Here is a 23149-nt window from a genome sequence, read left to right on the forward strand (position 1 = left end):
TGACATACTGACTGGGGAGAGGTAGTTGTACATGGTCCTATTGGCAGAACACGTTACTACAAAAACTGAGCCCCCCGCTAAATCAGTTTTTCCTTTTTTCTATTTCTTTTGGCTACCCCCTCGTATATCGCCACCAAGTTAAATCGAAATGAAAATTTCATGATGATGAAGAATCACAGTTCTCTTTTTTAAATTTACATCCAATCGGTCTGACTATTGGATGACGAACAAACTCAAGTTGCATTTCTTGTGTTCTTCTTTATTCTACGTTCCTGTGTCATTGTCTATAATATGATATATCAAAGTTTGCTGTGACAGATTGGTGGAAAGGCTTTTACAAGTCTAGGTGCTGAGAGTAATAAGGTTTAATGATCTATTGGAATAACTTTTTTTTATCACATCATTGAAGAAAATTTTATGTGAAATTGCTTTTCATCTTACCTACTGACAATTTTAACATTTTTTCACAAGGTTTATTATCTTAACAGTGATGTTTGAAAGTGACGTGTCATGTTTGATTCTAGGACGGCAAGACATACTTCTCGGCCTGCCATGCGGGCTGCCACAATGTGAGTTTCATCAATAAGAAGTTCCAGTACTCTAACTGTCAGTGCGTCACCGCCAACAATCACACGGCAGATTGGTAAGTGAAAATACAATTGCACTCTTTTCTCACTTTGTCATAATGTCCCTCTGCAGGCTAACAGTTATAAATTAGACTATAAATCACAAGACCTCCGTTGTCTGTGTAGTGTAAATACAGAGGAACTATATAGCAACCCTCTTGGGCAGCGTCGTGAGGCAGGTTAAGGTAGGGGATACAAGAAGGGATATATTAATGCAAGTGTTGAAAAGGCCCGGATTACATGAAGGAGGAAAAACAAATGCCGGTATCTCGTTCCACATACGAGCCGACTTACATTTTCATGAAGCCAACATCAACTGTGAACAGGTGTTCCATACGTATCAATCGAGTTTCACATAAGTGCACAGGTGCACATGGGATCAATGGTGATCTCCTTAGAGCAGGCTCCATTGAAATACCTGGAGAACAAACTCAGCATGCCTGCATTGCATCTGTGCTTTAGAGATCGGTCTCTTAACAGATTGTCATTAAGACGAACCGCCCTCTTATGTAATGGTTATTAGCTTTTGATTAGATTTTTAAAATAACTAGTGCTGTCATCCAGCGGTTTTTCGGAAACTATTCATTTGAAGTCATTTTGAAAAACTGCTTTTTTATGTGAATACTAGACGCCACCTGTGGTGATCTATAGAACTCGAGAGGCTGAAAATAGCTGGAAGGAGGAGGAGATAAGGAAGAGAAAGGATGGAAAGTGCCTGGATATTCAGATCTGGTCACTAAACAAGGCTAAAGCCATTTCAGACCCAAAAAATTTCCGTTTTAGGGCCAGCGACAGAGATTGTCTTCAAATCTGTGCTGTTTTCAGTTGACATTATTTCATTTTTACTTTCCGAATGCTCATTCAGAACTTGAATAGAACTTGAAAATCAACATTGAAATTTGATGAAATGTTCAAATTCTGTGAAACAAGCCGTCCTTAATGTTCAACACATTATTTTATTTGGATGATTATATTTGGACAGATTGACTGGATTTTTCCTTAACTTTTATATGATTTCCTATACTTATACATGCAAATCATAGAGGACACGTTTGATATCGATGTTGGGCTTGCAAAAATGGCTAAATTCCAGATTTCAGCAAAATAATTTGTTGCAATAAAAATTTCTGAAAAAATTAATGAATCATGCCCAGTTAACTGTTAACCGTTATCGCACAATACTCATTCAAACGTTGTTTGTTAAAAAAAAACAGAAAAATTTTATTGCTTCCCCTGTAAAATTTGGTAAACCTCACATAACTTGCAAGCAAAACGATGATATATTTGTGCACATCGATATTATCGAAAGTTACTAAAGTTTTGAAAAAGTTTTTCCAACTATGTAGTTTGGAACACCCGCTCGCAGTCCCTCTTGCCCGCATATGCCCAAAGATACTGGGTGCATAGCGACGTTTATCAATTCCGTTATTTAGTTTTTTGAACTATGTAGTTTGGAACACCCGCTCACAAATGTCTAAAGATACTGGGTGCATAGCGACGTTTATCAATTCCGTTATTTAGTTTTTCGAACTATGTAGTTTGGAACACCTGCTCACAAATGCCTAAAGATACTGGGTGCATAGCGACGTTTATCAATTCCATTATTTAGTTTTTCGAACTATGTAGTTTGGAACACCTGCTCACAAATGCCTAAAGATACTGGGTGCATAGCGACGTTTATCAATTCCGTTATTTAGTTTTTTGAACTATGTAGTTTGGAACACCCGCTCACAAATGCCTAAAGATACTGGGTGCATAGCGACGTTTATCAATTCCGTTATTTAGTTTTTCGAACTATGTAGTTTGGAACACCCGCTCACAAATGCCTAAAGATACTGGGTGCAGAGTGACGTTTATCAATTCCGTTATTTAGTTTTTTGAACTATGTAGTTTGGAACAACCGCTCACAAATGTCTAAAGATACTGGGTGCATAGCGACATTTATCAATTCTGTTATTTAAACTCTAGATTCACCTCAACAATGTTCTTTTAATGTTTTATGTTTTATTTTCAGCTTCCTAACAAAAACAAAATTATTTTTTTACTCATCCAGTACACCACTACACACAAGGGTCTCTACCTTAACCTCAGCTTAAAGTAGATTTTGCGGGGATGGATTTCTAACAATATTATTCAGTGAATCTCGCTTAACTCTTCAAGCTTTTAAATATGTTTACCTACAAGTCTGACGATGGTGAAGTTTTTCATGGAATTTCGAAAAGCTTCAGAGGTAGTTTAAATGTGCTGTGTATTTCTTGTTTTGAAGTAGTCGTATAAACATATACCATTTTAAAAACTAGATAAAATTATCTTTTCAGATTTTTCTATTTGTAATAAACATTGATATTTTAAAACAATAAAATTTTATAAATATGTATAAACAAAAAACTTATCGTAACATTAATTTATTGAAAGAATTCAAAATTTAAAAAACAGACTTTTTGTCTAGGATTTAGTACGTAAACTGTCACTTCACTTTTTAAGCCGTAAATACAATTAAAAAAATATTTATTTAAATTTTAGACTGTCAATGAAAAGATCCTACCAATTTACACATTGACAATTTTTAGGATTTTATCCACAAAATCAAGTATAAATATTTGAGACAAGCTGAGAAGAATAATTATTTCTCTTTCTAACAATGAAAAAATCACATATCTCTATAGAAAAAAATATAAAAATACTTCTATGGAGGCCTTGGTTAAATCTGTCTGTCAGAAGATCTAATGTAATGGAATAGGATGTTTGTGGTTAGTAATGCCCTTTCGAGGTTTAAAGGGTTGAGGCGTTCCCACTTAAGAGGAAAGTAGGTAGGTAAGTAAGGCTTCGCTGCCTTTTTCATACAAAACTTAAATTTGAATTTGAAAAAACATTTGGAAAATGAATTGAAGATTTTTTTTAATCAAAAGGTGTAGCAAATATCTAGTACGGATACGCGCTACTGTATATATTTGTGTTTCAAATTAGAAAATATAGGTAATTATAGAAATCGATTTTTCACAAATATGTATAATGTCAAATATCATGTATTTATAAGTAAAATAAATAAATTTAGAAAACTTTGGAAATTATTTGTCAGTTAATGATAATTATATAAAAAAAAAAATTATTGTGCTCTGCTTACCATGCAAGTATATAAATTATAAAAAAAGCATTTTTATAGGCTTATTTATATCAAAATTATAAACAACCGATTTACGTTGGAACACAAATTTGTCTTATGTAGTTGCCAAAGATGCCTCTAAAATCATGAAAATTAGAATTTTATGGCCTATATTTCATAATTTAAAACACAAATAAGTAAAGTAGAACATATCCGTACTAGATATTTGCTATATCTTTTGATTAAAAAAATAATTATCCAGTTTGGTTGGGTATTTTGACCATAAAACCAAATTAAAATTTTGTATGAAAAAGGCCGCGTAGCCGTTCCTCTTAAGAAGTTTTTTTTTTTGGTCTCTTGAAGACCGAATTTAAAAAATTGCCCAATTTATCCCACATATAAAGTTTTCCCGCTGAACTTCCACTGTAATTTTAATAACGAGGTTACATTTGGGTTTTCTTGTTCGAGTTCATAAAGATGTGTAAAATGTAAATACGTGATTGTGTTTTTGATTGGATTCATGATCTAGGAGACGTGTTCTACAGTGAAAAAAATAGAAATGTGTAATGCTGTTTGTAAATGTTGTTTGTTTTGTTTGCAGGGATTCATGGGGTAACTTCAGTATTGGAGAGAAGGGTGGAGGCGCCAGGGGAGGGTACTGCCCCGGCAACTGCACCAGCTTTGTGTTGTTCATCTGCATCTTCTCCTTCATCATGTTCATCCACTCTACCGGAGAGGTGGGCTCCATCCTGCTCATCATGCGCTGCACGGATCCTAAAGGTTAGCTAATTATAATCGTACTTTCATCTGATACAATAAACATGACCAAACAGATCATTGAAGTTTCCTGTGAGGAAAAATAACAAATTTTTATCGTGTTCTGTTTTGTCTCTGTTCTCTTTTATGGGGTAACTGACAAAAACATGATCGGTAGATATAATAACACATTTTATACCGGCGAATACAAGGTGTCCCATTTGAGAAAATGGATTTATTTTTTATCATGTTCTGTTTTGTCTCTGTTCTCTTTTATGCGGTAACTGACAAAAACCTAGTCGATAGATATAATAACACACTTTATACGGGCGAAAACAAGGCAACATTCGAGAAAATGGATTTAGTTTTTAAACAGCTTTGAAAATAATATGTACATATATTTTAAAATTTTTACATAGTAACTCACCACACCCCCACACCCCAACTATAAAATTGTTGTCTGAAATTAAGCCTACTTTTGTAATACGACTCCATAATCTGAAGTTGAAGTCAGGGTTGGGCCATTTAGTGATGTTTTATTTGTAAAAAATATTAATATTTTTTATTACGTTACAAATGTTTTTATTTTTTTCACTCAAATCACTACAAAAAAAAAACTTTCGCATTTCTGGTGCAATAAGTGGTAGGATGCCGTTCTACGGGTTTAAATATAGTTCATTTTTGATAAAATATTCTTCCATACAAAAGAGAAGAATTTAAAGATATGGGAAGACTTGGTTCACATTTTTAAATACATAAAGTTGGGACCCTTACAAAGAGATTGGTGTAAAATTATCGGACAGCAATGTCTTTTCCGCCATTCAAGCAGGACTAGAGTGGTAGAACTACCCTTCCCGGACAAAGTGTGTTTTTCAATAGATTGTTTTCAAATAGAATAAATATTTTACTTTTATCTCAGATTGGTCATTTGTGTGTGTACATCTTGTTTCTTGAAACACGTATGGTTAATATTTATGTTTTATATTAACTATAGGTGTATATTTCACTCTGGAAGGGCTAATAGTTGTTAGTCACACTTTTGAAAAGTTACAGCAGTCAACAGTACCTTGAAAATTTTCCCTGCATCCAATGTCATTTTCTGCAAACAAGATGAGAATTCATCTGTGTTTTAGAAATATGTAAACATCTTTTGTATTATGTGAGGTTGGGGATTTTCAAACTCCAAAACATTTGATGACCATCAAATTGGAGATCTGCACATTTTACAATTTTTCGACATTTGAATGGTTCACGTTAAACGCCGATTCTTTGCTTATTTTAACTTCTCATCAATTAGTGACCAGCATAACCATATAGTTATGCATGACAGCTGATCACAATTTGATCAATAGCTGAAAGGAGTGGGGATTCAAGTTTTAACTTAGGTTGAATGTTTCCAGACAAAGTGATGGCGATGGGAATCATCCAGTTTGGCTGTTAGGCAATATGCCGTGCCCCATTATATTTGTACCGTAATGGTTGAATGTTTTCAGACAAAGCGATGGCGATGGGAATCATCCAGTTTGCCATAGGGCTGTTTGGCAATGTGCCGTGCCCCATCATATTTGGGGTTGTGGTGGACTCAGCATGTCTCCTGTGGGACTCCATCTGCAACACTAAAGGAGCGTGCATGCTCTATGATTCTGATGTCTTCAGACAGTTCTTTTTAGGTAAGTTCATTTTTTACTTGTCTTGTTCTCCCCTATACACTTTTCTTCTAATACAGTTTTATTTAAATTTTTAGTGTTATCTTGTATATTTATTTATATATTAACGGACTTAACCACTCAGAACATTAGAATGTCAAAAGACGTAAATATGATAATAGCGGTCAAGACATTAGAACGTCTTTTCACGTAAACGCGCGAGATTTTACAAAAATTGATTTATTTCCATCACTAGTATACGGATTGCCATGATTTAAAAAACAGAGTATCGATAATGAATAACGCTACGCGTCTGTATTCAAGAATATCTATGGAACGTAGAGGTGCATTATCTAAGCCGATTGAAACTGTCAAGATGTTCGTTAATAATTTATTGCGTTTCTAAATAATTTATTAAAAATATTTTAGTTTGGACGGTTAATATTTTGAGGTGACTAATAGTTTTTAAATATATTTCTTCACTATATAAAGTGTTATTCCTTTATGCTACTCAGAAAAAAGTACATTTTTCAAGGCTTTGAAATAATGGTAAGCGATTTTTACATATTTTTGACGTTTTCATAAAATGTATATTTAGAAACTCAAATATTTACGTATAACAACACAATGCGATAGTGGATTTCATAATCTTTCCAAAACATTTTTTAGAATGAGGCTACGTTTCCCAAAACGTGAGTTATGAAAATTTTAGTAAAACTCGTAAATAACACAAAAATTATCATATTCTGACAGTACTCAAAGGGACACATAATAAATAAAATTCCATGTCTGAGAGGTTAAGTCCAATTTACAAAACAATATCACAACATTTTGTAAAAAAATGTTAATTAAAGAGTAAAGAATGGTATCTTAAAGCAAAGACAAAACACAGGCATTATCAAAGAAAAAATTTGAAGTGGCTAGTCAAATCAAGACTTTGCTAGAAGTCAAAAGATATAATATACATATATTATTTCTTCATTTGTTTGTTTATATATTATCAATTTTATTATACTCATAAATACCATCACAAAATTCACGGTTAAATTAAAATAATTTGTTTTGCTGTTTTCTGAATTCTACACTAAACAATATGCCTTTTCACATTCAACAAATTTGTTTTGAAATTTTGGTTTTTGTTTTGGTTTGGTTTTTGCTTTGTTATTTGGTTGCACTGTGTGTTTTTTAACCTTTTATAATTAGAGTGTGGTGTTTCAATGTCACCAGGAGAATGATTAGATTTAAAACTTTTGATACCATTTTGTGTTAAACATTATCTGTCTTATTAAAAATGTGGTGAAAATTTTTTCAATTGATAAACTACCGTGTATGTGAAAATCTTATCAATTGACGTGCATGGCGCACGCATAAAAATGGCGCATGCGCATAAAAGTCTGCCAAAATACAATGTTGCCAGACATTTTTTTATTAGTAATAATTCAAAATAGAAATTGTACAGTCTTTGTACAATGTGTAACAAAAACACACTTTAAAAGTTGTGAAGTATTTTTTATTAGTAAGATGGGATGTGTATGCATGTATGTAGAGTAAGCAACAAATGTAATTCAACTAATTAATAATATTTAATTTCTAATTTCTCTTGTTTTTCCACATGCAATATTTGAAGCTTCCAGGATTAATCTTCTAAACTGATTCTCCCGTCAATCTTTGGTTCATACTAAACAATACTCATTTTACAGGGACAACGGGAGGAATCATGGGTCTGGCCTTCCTGGTAGACTTGGTGGTGTGGCATAAGGCCAGCAAAATAGACATCAACCCCACGCAGGAAGAGGAAGGGGACGACCCCCCCAAAGGGGAGCTGCCCCCCTCCCAGTCGCCCCTCAGCCCCTTGACGTCCTCGCCCACCACCCCAACACACACCATCAACACGCCCATAGACACACCCATGTGATACTAGTGCCCCGCTATAGACATGGACAACTACAATGTGATCATTATTTTACTGTGAAGTGGACAATGGAGGTTTTTTATGTGTTACAAAGTGCTCGAGCTAGAAGGAAGGAGATTTATTAATTGCCGACTCAATGTCTGAATTGAATTGAGACGAACAATCGTTTTTTTAGCTGTCACTCCTTGCGGAAATACTTCTTACCTCAGACAGTTTTTATTTATAGTTTATTTAGTAACATACAGTTTTACCTACGTATATAGAGTTTTGAATTTTTACGTAACATGAAATTTAATACTTGCAGTTTATATAATTATTTACAACATGTAGATACTTACACTGCCAAACGTAATTTGTACAGGTGTCCTTTTCTGACTAGGAATTAATAATATCCCAAATATCAAACAACGTATTGATATATTATGTTTTATATTATTTTATATACGTAAGTGTTCATGACTTCAGAAAACTATATACATACATTTGTGTACATAGTTTTACTAATGAACTGGTTAGAGCAGGATCATCTGTACTCACTGCAAATATCTAATATCTAAATCAAGTTATTCAGTTTCTTGGATGAAGACATATGAACGTAACATGAAAAATTACATCTGTTTTAAATATCTGTGTACAAACCATGTGGATGCCGTATTCTGCCAGGTAATATTTAAGAAACTCACAAAGTTGAAGATCTGAAAACGAAGATAGAGTCAAATTTAAATGAGTGGTCGAATAAACAACGTAATTGATTAAATGTTAATAATGCTACGGACTCGCCTTGCATTGGATAATTGGATAAAATGAAATAGTGAAGTTTCCTACAAATTGCCTTTGCGAGAGTGAACGCTCTAACACTGATTTGATAATAAGATGAACAAATAATGGAGGTGTTAATATTATATAATGGAGCTGTGTCAGGCACACTTCAAGAGCTAGTCTGTTTATTTACATTTAAGTTTACATTCATGTTTTTTTTTAATATTGTTGAATTTGTATTTATTAAATAGTTAACTTTGTTCGCCTTTTCCCCACTATGTGTATGTAGTTGATTGATTATCACTCAAATGTTTAATTGCCACAGACTTTTCACTGATTGATGGTTGAAATATCTACTGTTGCAATCTGTGTCGTAGCGACTACTAATTCTCTCTTTTGCTTTGCCCATTGCGTACCAATCTTATACTTATCTCCCTGTTGCACATACTGCGTACATTCTGTACCAACCACGTCAGGTTTGACTATCATAGCAGTAATTATAAAATTTAGACACATTTGCGACATCTTGTGGGAAAATTTATACTTTGATCTTTATACAATTTACTGTTTACTTTGTGAAGTTGTCAAAGTATGGATTTCTCTAGTTATTGCAATTAAATTAAATAGATATTCAAGGCCCAAATGAATGCTAGATAATTCAGTAATCAATGGAATAACAGCTTGAGTCCATTTTGCAGTTAAATGAAACCTCAAATTTCGGCCTAAAAATTCTCCCTACTAATCTTCATTTAACCTATGATGGATATATGCTGATTAGCTAACTAACTTTCCTTGATTAAGTGAATACTTTATTCGCTAGGCGATCGCTATTCACCTGTTCACAGAGATTAAATAATTTTCAGAGACCACATTTTTATTTCCAAGAATGTCACTTGCAAATTTAAACATAAATATTACCTTTTTACGGATTATTTTGTGTAAAGAAGTGCCAGAACTTTATAAAGGTGTTTTAATCGATAAAAAGTCACAGTGAAATGGAATTCATCCATGAATTTATTAAAGGTTTCAAAATTATAAAAAATAAAATATATAATTTTTATTATAATTAATTCCAGAAGATTGAAGTGACAAAATGTTAAATGACTAATACATACATATTTAATTTCGAAGCAATTTTCTCCGTAACGAGTATATTATCTTCTTAAAATTTCGAGGCACTTTGAGCGCAATAATTGTTTATGAAAATGATTTTTTCTTGAAGAACAGAGTGTAGAATTATCACCCGTACGGTAGTCATAAACATCAAACCTATGCAGAGATTATGAATGTTGATATTATCATGTAAAAATGGTTTATCATATCTCTTGTCCACTAGTATTCACATTGGCAGTAAGGGGAAGGGACGCCTTGCCTTGGCGCCCAGCAATTGGTCGTGACGCCACTGATTGCAATGTAGACTAGTGATTTTTGTAATATCTATTCCTGCCATGGGTTGGCGAGCTGATAAGCAACCAACCATTTTTATACTGAGATATTTCTTGTAAAGCAGAGTTACTGTTGAGGGTTGAGCGATTTTGTGATGAATGCATATTGAATATTTTACAAGGAGATATTGCGTCTCCGTTGGTATACAGATGATTGGCATTTACACCAGTTGATTTGATTAAGTTTTGGTAATGAGAGAAAGTGGAGGGAATCTCTGGTCCAGGATAACGAAGGCAGTGCTATAATAGAATAACATAAGTACAATGAGATGGCACCTGTACTAGTGTACACGCGTTCACGGATACACCCACACAAGTGTAGAGCTTAGCAAACGAAAGAATGCGCTTGGCCCTTCGTGCAATACGCAGCTTTGCCCAAGTTATTTGGAATTTTCGGGAATCCAGAATGGTGATTGGTGATTTGTTCCAGTTGACCCAGCCTCCTTCCAAATAGAGTTTCTGCACATTGACTATCAAGCACATTCTCTTGTTTACCAGGCTCCATACTAACATACCCGTGCGGTGCAATAGTTACACAGGTTTTCTACACTTTTGTTAAATATATAGTCTAATTAAAATTTACCAAGATTTGTTATGTTAGATATTGTATTATTTTTAGTATAAATTTGTTTCTTAATAAAAAAGGTTGATTTAAATGTTCAAAATGTGTTTAGTTTTGGATCCGCTACATTAAGTTTGAACAAGATATCTTATGTTTTGGATCCGCTGCATTATGTTTGAACAAGATATCTTATGTTTTGGTAGTACAAGTTTATTAGGTATGTATCGCAGCCAACTTGTCGGCAATCTTTAGAATAATGTGCAATTTATGGTTTGTTTGGGAGCTTCTTGTCCTCCCACTTTATGTAAGGCAATATTATACATTTCTTTTTGTAACGTTCTTCTATTTTAAAAGGAAGCTTATTATGTATTGATTTATTTTGTTCTTTTCGATGAAACATAACGGGAGTTAAACATAATCAACTTTGAGACTTTGTTAGTGCAATATTTACAGTAGAAAATGCCACTTTTTGGTAGAGTTTTAATTTGATGTTGCAATCCTTAAGGATTATTGTTATGACAGTTATAATCAAAAGTCAGTCCTATTAAACAGAATGGCTTGAACTGTTTAAGGAAACCATAATAATAATTTTTGTATCCTTTGTAATTTGTTTTGTAATTTTTGTTAACTTTGTTTGAACTGTAAATTGAATGCATCATCTGTTGCGCTGTAAGGTTTTTTCCAAGTTTTGTAAGAGCTGATTTTTTCTCTCAAAAGTTCCTTTGCATTATACATTAAAATATAAGTATATAATAATTATACTGTGTTACGTAGTAGGAAAATATTTTACACATTAGTTTTTCTGATTGCATTTTACCCAATAAATATGCATACCTTTTTTATAGGTACACATGTTTTTGAGATTTTATTTTAACAGGCATCTAATATTAAATAAAGTAAAATAAATATATTGTACATTTATAATATTGTATCTTTTATGATTTTGCATAATTTTGTAATCTTAAATTGTTATTTATAGAAATTGAAAATCTATGTGTTTGCCGATAACATACTTAATTTTGTTGAATTATTGCCTCTGGAAGAATTATTATTATGTAACTTAAACGAAATACAATTTGACAATCAGTGTTGTGGTACTGAATTATAAATGGCTTGGAATTGGTGTTCTTTTCGTAAAATATGTTTCTAAATATTTATTTAAACCATAAAGTAATAAAAAACTCTCGATATAAAAATTTGAAAAAACTGTAAGTTAGTCTCCTTCCTGAAAATGGAGTACATAATTACAATTTAATTTTTGCACTTACTGAATTACTACATGAAAACTTTTATATTGGGTGTAATTTAAAAAAAAAAAGAATATTGTTTCTCCCTCAAAAATATATTTACATCAATGTGTAACACCATTTTGGAAAAATTGTAGTTGTTTTATCCAAAAGGTAATGGTATTACCAAATACCCTAGAATAACAATACCTCCAACCTGTGACATTTCCTTTACATTCTGATGGCAGTACGCTACACTAGCGCCTCCTAGCGGTGCGAGTTCTGCGGGTTGGTTTTCTTTTACCCACTTTAATGAATTTTATGAGAATTATTTTCTTTATTTTACGTTAATAAATTATTGTAGAAATCGGAAATAAAAAATATTATATGACCTATATACAGGTGTAACAGAACATACCCGAAGGATTTAAGTATATTTTTGCAGTAAAAAAAAGTTTAATTTTGATGATCGATGAAATTTTTTATTCAATTAAAAACAAAAAAAATATTTTTCTATTACACGTCACCACCGACCACGTGACGGGATTACGTGATACGCATTCTCTGTACTCTGTTCTGTGCTGCAGGAAAGAGACGGAGTATGTATCACATGAACCACTAGGCTAAACCCAACTGCTCAGTGTGACAACAAAATGACATCTATATTTTTTACTCCAAATATGCTCAGGAATCACAGGTACGTGCTGTTCAGGGTTGCCAATGCATATGTTCTAAAATACCCACAATAGATGTTTAAATTCGCCACTAAATCCTCACAAATTCCTTTACCTCCAACGCACCCAAATTCTATTGAAATTATCATTTATTTCATATTATCTGGTCATTTTCTGGTTTTATCTTTCATTCAGGGTTTAAAATTAGATTTTTTTTTGAAAGTTTATTACGAGGAAAACGAAATTATAGTACTTAGTACATTCTCACAATGTATTCTAACAATGTTGTAAATATTATTTTTTTAATATGGATGGATATCAAGAAATGGCCAGAATCCCCGCATTTTCCCCACAAAAAGTTTCTCTCCGCAAAATACACAATTCTTGAAAAATCTTACAAATTCCCCGCAGTTTAGGGAATTCCCCATGAATTGGCAACCCTGGTGCTGTTACACCCTGTATATTATGACATACCTGCTATTTAAATATTTTTTATCAATATTGAATTAGAAAGCATAAAAGTATAAAACACCGCTACTAAGTACTACATATATAAATTCAATTATTTGCCTCCATTGTCTGGAAGGAATATCAATATGGTGCTACTCCAGCGCCTCTATTGGGCATGTTATTATTATTCTAGGGTATTTGGTAATACTGATCTACAATAATACCTTATACATTGTAATCCACTTACTACTGCCCTGATATGATTGCATTTGAATACTCTAGGTGCCTTAACTAATCATTTATTTCATTTGACTTTTGGAAAAGTGTCCCAAATTGACTCAGAATCAACTGTACCGACTGCATAGAAGTTTATTTAGAGTTAAAGACGGAGAAATATGACTATATTTCTTGCTGACTGCCATATTTTCAGGATGTCATTCTGCTGCCTCCTATTTTTTAAGGGATTGGATTAAGTAATGCATTTATAGTCTAATCATTAATTATTACATATAATCTCGTCTAATCATCAATTAATATATTTAATCTCGTCTAATCATCAATTGTTATATTATATAATCTCGTCTAATCAAGAATTGCTTTGTGACTGCATACTGATTGTATGAAATCAAGAATTGGTTTGTGATCGAGATTCAAGAATTCAAGAATTAATAGTAATATTAATAGTACTATATAATTTGGTAAGCAATCAAAAGCAGTAATAATTGATTGTTAGACTATCAATGCATAACATTTTGCAATTATTTTTTTAATATTATATTTAATTAGAGTCTAATTAAAAATAAAGACTTCTGCTTTATTATGCTAAATGTAATATGTATGTTGTCGTTATAAGTTAAAATAGGTTTGAAATACGAGCCATAAATGGTACTGTTGAAATACATCTTTTGAGCTCTTATTTGTTACCATTTATTATTTTATACATTTCCCTTATCTAAATTTACTGTATGCTTACATACCTACATATATCTTTCTTAACATTTTGTACTGTTTTAAATGTTTTTTAAATAAAAATACTGGTTTTATGTTAATTTTATGTCCTTCATTGGTTCGTATGTGTGGTAAAACCATGTATGATCGTGTAAGAAATGTGGAGATCCTCAAAGAGTCCAAGGCTGATGTGAGCGTAAAGAGCAAGATCAAGAAAGAGACGCTTAGATGGTTTGGGCATGTAGAGCGAATGAGCGAAGAAAGGAGTGTAAGGAGAATATACGATGCAAATGTAAATGGTAGCAGAAGTCGGGGACGCCCGAGGAAGACCGCAAGTGAATCAGATACTTGAGTCGGGCCATGTCAAGAGTCAGAATAATAGAAGAGTATGCATGAATGTGAATGAGGCAAGTGTGTGCCAAGACCGAGTTGTTTGGCGGTCTGTCCTCCCTGCCTACCCCTACGGAAACGGCGTGATGGTTAGTTAGTTAGTTAGTTAGTCATTGGTTCTTTATTCCATCTATCTATCTATTTATTTATTTATTCAACAAATAGTATAAAAATATAAAATCATAAGCCTCTTATCTCACTCGGGCATTCGTGTGTTGAGATGTGCATCTTTACAATTATAGTAAATAAAAAATACACACTGGGTGTAACAGCATTTACCCAAAGGATTTTAACCAGCGATTCCTGAGCATATTTGGAGAAAAAACCCTAGACATCATATTGCTGTCCGATGATATTTTTTTAATTAAAAACAAAAGTTGTTTGTATCACACATCGCCACTGATTACAATGCTACATGTTGGGACGGGATCATGTTATATGTTCTCTCTCTCTCTCTCTGCTCTGTTACCATGATGTTGGAACGAGAAGAAGGGCGAATCACATAACCCTCTATTCTGTACCCAACTACTCAGTTGCGACCTGTGATGGAAAATAATTTTGTTTTTAATTGAAAAAAATTGCTGCATAAATTATAATAAGTAAAGTCACCAACCAGTTAAGATTTTTTTTTTTTTTTACTTTGAATATAATAACTTACTGTTTGATTCAAATAAAAACTGTATCATCAAATACCAAACTAAGTCGAATTACCTACCTAGTGCCTTTATTTTCGCTTGATAAATCGCAGGAACACTGGGTTCAGAATATTGAGTTTAAATTATATTCGTAAATAATATATTTATACAATATTAAAAATTATTGAAGATATATAGGTCTCACTTTTGTAAATATAATTGACAGGGCGAAGAGAAACCCTGTTTTAACTCAATCATTTTGCACTATTTCGTCTCTCTGCAAATTTGTTTTTACATTCAATTAAATCAAATAATTTGTTTTTAACTTAATTTGTTTGATTTAATAAAAAAAATTAAAAATAATTGTTGTTTCCCCCAAATGTCAAGCCACTTAATTAGAACCATGGAAATGGTCAGGCGTTGCCACCATCTTGGCAGCCATTTTTATACTGCCGTTTGTAGAGCTTTTTATTTGTGTGCCAAGTCCTCTCTTAGGGTATTTTATATGGTCATTAATTTGGACTTTCTTATTCGTCTTTTAAAAAATATATTATAGGTACCTTACCTGCATGAAGAAAGTTTGATAAGGGATTATCTTTGAGATAGTGACGTTTCTTTGGACAAATTGTATAATTCCGTATTTCAAATAAAAAGTTACATTAAGTTTATGGTTTATACTAATTAAGTAGGTAGGGTTAAGTACCTTCTTACAAATCTTATGATTTCAGAGGAAATGTTGGTTTTGATTTATTAAATAAGTGAAAATAATGAACATATATTTTTGGGCGTCAGGTCTACTGTACAGTGTTCACAAAACTCTGGTATTATTATACATATATAGGTGGATTAATCATCAACATGAGAATCTAATTGTGCAATTTTCCCTAAGTAGGCGTCTACCTTAGAATGAAGCAACTCTGGACATTTTTTCAAGACTTTAAAGTTTCTGGTAAACTAGCAAAGAGAAAAATCCTCAAACATTTATTTAATAATTTTGAACCTTAACACTAGAAAGACCGAAGCGGTCATTTTGACCGTTTCTCGATGGAATATGACGATATTTGGCTTAAAATTTATGGTAATGATCTGATTTTTTTTTACTTTTCATGATTCATGATTTAACGACCATGGTGAAAAAAAACAGGTACGTACCTTATTTATTTATCGAAATATAATGATTTATACCTACAAAGACTGCCGCGGTCAATGTGACCGTTAGGGCCATTTTAAGCTGGGTTTGTTTAGGATCTTCTTTATCCAAGTTTAAATATACCCATTCCACCTTATCATTCTTACTCGATCTGTACTGTGGGTGTCAGTTGTTAGCAAAGAAATTACGAGCTGAACAAAATATTTTCGGAACGATGAAAAGGGCCAGGAGAGAAATACCAGCAGTTTGCAAAACCATTTGTACTCCACGTTATGAATCATTTATTTTGAATGGTGCTACACTAAGGACCGGTTGTTTCGGAGAATTTGAACGATTCATCAAATTTCAACGTTAATTTGCGAGTTCTGTGAAAGTCCTATTCAAGTTCTGATATTATATCATTATAGGCTAGTTGCTTGACAGAACTGAAATAATAACAGAAATAGAAAATATCTTTCACAGAACAAATTCTCCGAAATAACCCGTCCTAACTGTTTATCAAGGAAAACCGAAGAAAAATGTAATGATATTGAGTACAGTACATCCAGATGTTCAATTTGGCGACGGAACAAAGAAAATTCCCGAAACTATTGAATTTTACAATTTTACAAAATATGGTGTCGATATACTCGTAATCGACCAAATGGCTCGTAAATATTCCGTAAGAGCTGGAAGTAGAAGGTGGCCTGTGCACGTTTTCTACAACATACTTGGCCTATAAATGCATGGATAATTTATAAAAAGATAACAAAAAAATATATATCTCTTCAAAATTTTATTCTACAGCTTGTTGGAGAACTAAGGTCAGCATATACAAATACCAGAGCTGGTCCAGTTGTGTAGGTTTCTGAAGAATTGACAGAAAGGGAACCGGGAAATAAAACTTCTAAAATAAGACAGTGCCAAATTAATGAAAAATGTAAGCAAAATAAAACAACTGACACATGTGATAATTGTAAGAAATCTGTTTGCGGATAGTGCCTCGGATATTACAAAAAACAACAGTTTGAACTAAATGTGCACCTAATTGATTAAAGTGAATCATTTCAATACATAATTATTGATTTATATATTTAATATTATGCCAAATATTACACAATTACAATAATAATAAACTCGCATGTTATCAGCGGTCAAACTGACCGTTGTGGTCTTTATAGGTATGGAGCAGTACCCGGTCTTTCTAGTGTTAAGTAATCTGAATTATATTTATTTAAGTGTATAACTATAGTAACTTTTTAAAAAGGACATCCAAAATATAGTATAACTTTAATTTAAATGTTACCAATTTATAAGCCTTAAAGTTACTTCAATTTAAATATTACCCATGCATATTTTGTATATCACTAGGACAGGTTGTCTTTATATTATGTAACTAGTCACACAAGTGTCGTCACACGTGAACTTCCGCTCACCGTGCCGAGCTACTACACAACGCAAGACATACTAGGCTAGTAATAGTCTAGTGAGGCAGAGACAGGTCCCGCCTCAGAGGCTGCTGATTTCATGTGGGCGGAGGGGAGTGGGAAAGTTACATTAAGTCGAAATGGACGGTAGCCGATATGGTAGCGCGTGGTTTAGTTTGAGGCGAACCTCAAAAACCGAACACTTCTGAAGTATAGCAGATCATTTACGATTAGCTCTAACGCTCTAGTGAACCAGTTTAGTTTGGTTTTGTGATTATTTGTGATAGTACGCAGCAGTATCTACGAAATATATTATTGTTTGATATTGTTATTTGCACTGATACCATCCGATAATACCATATTCTAAGAGCGATTGGCAAAGAGCGATGTAAAAATTAAGTATTTTTTAATAAGGACATTCCTGATGGTTGTGAAGAAATAACTTAAAATTTTATTTATTATTTAATGAGGGACAATTATTACAATGCCCATTTAAGTGATGGGAGCTATGTATTTTTAAGTTCGTTATTCTGTCTTGTGTTTGTGCGTCTAGTAATTAACTTTATTACTATAGTTTGACGTAGGTAATAATCGCATTGTTTTTCTAGGTGTAGGTAGGTGTAGCTATACATAATAATTAACAATCAAAACAATATGCCTCCCCACTTTCAACCCCGCCATCACTGGTTGTAGGACATGTGGAAAATGTTCGCATTTCCTGCGAGGCAGTAAATTAACCCAGTAAGTCTTCCCAGGGGCATCAGCATTGGTAAGTTAGTTCTACAGCTGGGAAGAATGAAATCAAAAGCCTCGCATGAAATATTAGCAGTAATGCGACATCCCTCCCAGAACTAGAACTGCAGATACCCAGCATTCCTGAGATAAATCATGTTGGAACTCTCTCATGTTTCTTCAAATTTGTAAAAAATAGTACACAAGCGGTGTCCTTAGATTGTCCTGAAATTCACTTTGGTGAAGGCTACGCAATGAGCTAAAGTAAAGCAGCCATGTTAAACTGCAATGTTGGTCAACTCAGTGTATGACCCAAAACCCAACATCTTTGCGGATGATTTACAGATATTTTCAATAATTTTTAATATAGGCGTGGTTATCAGTATCGGTTTCATGTAGGAACTATTTTTGCAGCAAATAGGTGCTGACGGCGTGTTTAAGGTGCCATATATAATTCGCCAAGCATATCCTATGTCAAATGTCATGTTTTTTTTTTTACTTTGATGGAATTGAACCCAAAACCTTCCGGTTAAAAGTCAAATGTGTAGGTACACCTACATACATGATTATTAGTACAGTGGGAGTTTGGAAAAGATAAAAGATGGTTTTTATGTTTATACATGAGAAAAAAATACTTTATTATTTTATATCGCAAGCAAGCAAATTCTAGTATAAAACAGAATGGCATCATTTAAAATTAATATCACAAAATTTAACATTTTGAAAAGGGGGTGTAATGTTAATTCACTTGACCAGGCGAATGGAGAAGGGTTCGGTGCACAGAAGTGGATGGTGTAGCTTATTCTGCTCAGCTAACTGCTTAGTGGTGTCTGAAATAATACAACTCTCTATTAGTCATTACTTCATTGGATGACAGCAATATCAAGGGTCTTCAGGTCTCTGTTTTCAAGGAAACATTAGTAAACTTATTAATATTGGGCTAGATTCAAGGCTAACCTGCCGGCTGACACGGGCGAAAATTGGAGAAACTGTAAATGTTTCAGGGAATCCTATTAAGTCTAAAGATGTATGACAGAAAACTGTTGAAGAAGGGTATTAAAGGTTTACAGCTATGACTAATTGAATAGCTTTAGAATTCCACCAAAATTATTTATTAACGCCCTATCGGGCTTTTACATAGTAAGTTGACAGTATATGTATGTAAGTGTAACATGTACATGGATAAAATAGCTAAATATAATTTACTCGTAAGGTAATTAGAAAATAATATTTATTTTTCCCTATAACTTTATTGAGTAAAACCGCAAATTGTAATATTTAAATATTGAAGACAATATTAGTGATTTCTAAACGAAAATCTGAAACAGAAAAATCAGAAAAGGAAACGGTCACATCTGGGACTCGAACCTAGGACCCTAGATAGGTTTATCTAAAAAGACGCTGTCTGGATTGCATTTAGTTCGGGTTGAATCTTGCGATCATACATAAAAGATAGTTGCCAATAAAAATGTGCGGTGAAAAAATGAAGACAATGTTAGTAGTTCTTATTCGAAGTATGATTTAATTACCGAGGGGAATAGGGTACCATTAGCTCAGTTGGTAGAGCACTGTCCCGGAAAGACAAGGGTCCTGGGTTCGAGTCCCAGATGTGACCGTTTCCTTTTCTGATTTTTCTGTTTCAGATTTTCGTTTAGAAATCACTAATATTGTCTTCAATATTTAAAGAAAATAATATGGTAAAGTAAATCAAAGTATAAAGACAAGACCTTTTTTTAAAGCTAATAAATAATACAAGTTAATAACTAGCAAATAGGTCTGAAATTAGTTAGTTGCCTTTTGAAACTCACAAAGTTATTAACACCAAATATATCAATAAGTTTACATTCATATAAATCAATTCCAATAATTCAGGGCTGTCAATGAGAGATTTCATAATTTTGAATAAAAATTAGATATCAGTTAGAACTCTTCTATCCGATAGTTTGAGAAGTCTGGTTTCGGTACGTAAGTTATTATAATTTATAAATTCGATGGAAATATTCATTTTAAAATTGATGTACCGAAGAAATTTATTTTGTACCTTTTCTAAGGCTTGAGAATGGACTTTGTAGAACGGTGACCATACTGTTGAATTATATTCTAATTTTCTTCGTACTAATGAGCAATATAGATGTTTTAAAGTTAACACATTTTTAAACTTTGCCCCCATTCTAAAAATAAAACCGAGCATTCTCATTGCATCGCTAGTAGTTTCATCGATGTGTATGTTAAACTGTAGACTTTCGTGGAATAAGACACCGAGATCTAGAATCTGTGAAACTCGAAGAAGATTAGTGTCATTAATGAAATAAGAAAAATGAAGACGATTTTTACCTTTGTAAAAACTAATAATCTGTCATTTACTAATATTTAGTTGCAAATCATTTTTTGAACACCAAGCAAATAGTTTATTCAGATTCGACTGCAAAATATTAAAATAGTTTTTGTATTGTAGTAAAAATAGGGTATTGATTGGTACTCACGCGCCGTATCCGCCGCCACCTCCGAACGAGGAAGAAGAGGCAGAAGCCTGGGCCGAGGACGAGGAGCCCCCGTAGCCACCACCGCCGTGCTGTCCACCACCGCCGCCTCCGTGCAGCCCGCTGCCGCCCCCTCCGAGACTACCGCCGCCCCCGTGTTGTCCACCACCTCCGAATCCACCGAATCCATTGTTGCCGCCTCCATGCTCTCCGCCGCCGAATCCTCCATTTGAACCACCGCCTCCGTGAAGGCCTCCTCCTCCTCCGCTTAGGCCACCGTGCTGGCCGCCGCCGCCGCCGCTGAATCCGCCCAGACCGCCGCCTCCATGCTGACCACTGCCGCCGAAGCCGCCCTGTCCCTTGTTGTAGCCGCCGGAGCCACCGAAGTCGCCGCCGCCTCCGTGTTCACCTCCGTAGCCGCCGCCACCCCCGCCCCCGCCCCCGCCTCCGCCCCCGTAGCCACCGCGGGCAACCCGGATTAGTGGGATATATTCGATATCTAAAAAAAGAGAAGACTAATTACATACAAATGTAAATAGCTTATGGTACAAAAAGTTGCTTTATTGATTATTGTATTGAGCACACGTAAATACAAATAAGCCCAGCGTTTGGAATTTTGGCACGAATATAATACCTCTGCAAATGTATGGGCTGGTAGATATATTAGTTGCTCTTTATGTTCTCTTTTACCGAGCCATTTTTTAGGTGTTTAAAGAAGGAATGACTTGTGCAGATAAACGTTTAGATGTGATGTTGAGCCAGAAATTGAAATCTTTTATCGTTTTTTATGGCAATTTTTTTTATAACCCGTATACGATTACGCACCCATAATTTAAAACGCCTTCTGATAATTATTGCTGATTTATTATGTATTTTTTAGGTTACGCCACTTCTTCTTGATCGTAGTTATAATATACAATGCATTAATGATCAAGATAAAGAGCATGTCAAAGCAATCATTAGAACAGAAAATTTTCGTACTTTTGTAGATTAATCTTTACTACGAATCAGTTAACATTATAAATTTCAAAAATATCCTTTTTTATATAAATTGAAGATTTTCCCACAGTTTCGCTTGGGTAGAACTAAAATATAATACTTAATTATTTTACACAAAATAATTTATTTTTGAATTGACAATTGTGAACGCATTTGAGAGAGTTTTTTATTTAAAAAAATAATTACCAAGTTTCTCTTGATGAAAATTTTTCTTTCGTATAAAATTATTCACAAAATAAATATAAAAAAAGTAATTCTATCTATTATTTGTGGTGACATTATAAGACACACAAATTATAATTATGCCTTCTAAGTATATTCTGTTAACATTAATGTTCTGAATTATTAATATTTTAAAACTAAGAAAATAGTAAAGTTTATGTTGTTTCAATTCTAGAACGATAAATCCTTTACTTGAGTGTTAAACGTTAATATAAACGTTTCAGGTAGATAAGAATTTTTATAAACTTTTGAAAGTTATAATTATTTTATCACAAAATTGGTACATTTAGTCAACAGCAAAATAATTATAATGGAACTCAAATTGATAAATCTTGTTTATCGTATCACAATTAAAAAATACTTGTAAAGAGTTGATTTCATGGTTAATGAATTTATGATTGTTTATGGTAATTGCAGGTAAAGGGGTTGGTTGTGACTGACACCGGAGCACTGCACTGGAGTCACTGGTCACTGGTCACTGGAGGATAGGAAAGGAAAGGAGATGGATTAGGGCTCACCTGAGTTAGCACGACTAGCCGCCAGGGCGACCAGAGCCGCAAACACCAAGAAGAACTTCATGCTGATCTACTCGACTATTGTACCTTTGGTCCACTGCTCTCGATCAACTCTGATCTGTCTTTCCCGGCTGGGGCTTATATATACCCCGTGCTAATCCAAAGCGTAACTCCCGACTATGATACAAACTAGTTTTTATTGTCGTATTTTTTTATGAAGCGTCAGTCTTTGCAAACGCTCTCTCGGGCAGTTTTTACCGTAAGTTTTTGTACGTTTCCGATGAAACAAGTCCCTCGTGGTACACTAACTTAACCCCTCCGAGGAGGCTGCATTAACTTCCATTGTAAACCAAGCTTTTGCTCAGTTTCAGTACCGAGTGATCTTAATTAAGACTCTGAAACAATTATTTTGAAAACAAAATCATCCAATTAGAACCAATTAAAAAAATATGTTTAAGTTTGTTTTTTCTTAGTCCTCTTTACTAGGGGTTCCATTGCTGAGGCAGACTAACG

At 33.6% G+C, this 23149-nt stretch overlaps 2 protein-coding genes across 2 annotated transcripts in view; one reads left to right on the forward strand and one right to left on the reverse strand.

Annotated features, from left to right (window-relative positions):
* Oatp74D (Organic anion transporting polypeptide 74D) overlaps positions 1-14170 on the forward strand; it is a 77139-nt gene extending 62969 nt beyond the window's left edge. The window contains exons 7-10 of the mRNA XM_089649990.1: positions 525-643; positions 4331-4509; positions 5979-6155; positions 7832-14170. Of these exons, the coding sequence (XP_089506116.1) occupies positions 525-643; positions 4331-4509; positions 5979-6155; positions 7832-8046 (690 nt within the window). The 3' untranslated portion in view covers positions 8047-14170. The remainder of the gene's footprint in view (positions 1-524; positions 644-4330; positions 4510-5978; positions 6156-7831) is intronic.
* Positions 14171-19025: 4855 nt separating this feature from the next.
* Positions 19026-22797, reverse strand: LOC149425208 (uncharacterized). Its single transcript, XM_089651010.1, has 3 exons — positions 22640-22797; positions 20904-21399; positions 19026-19250 (listed from the first exon to the last, which is right to left on the reverse strand). The coding sequence occupies exons 1-3, from the start codon at positions 22698-22700 to the stop codon at positions 19241-19243; spliced, it is 567 nt and encodes a 188-aa protein (XP_089507136.1). The 5' UTR covers positions 22701-22797; the 3' UTR covers positions 19026-19240.
* Positions 22798-23149: the final 352 nt, after the last annotated feature.

The sequence above is a fragment of the Hesperophylax consimilis genome, chromosome 3, assembly GCF_061612785.1.
Source record: "Hesperophylax consimilis isolate HC1 chromosome 3, BYU_Hcon_1.0, whole genome shotgun sequence".
Taxonomy (NCBI): domain Eukaryota; kingdom Metazoa; phylum Arthropoda; class Insecta; order Trichoptera; family Limnephilidae; genus Hesperophylax; species Hesperophylax consimilis.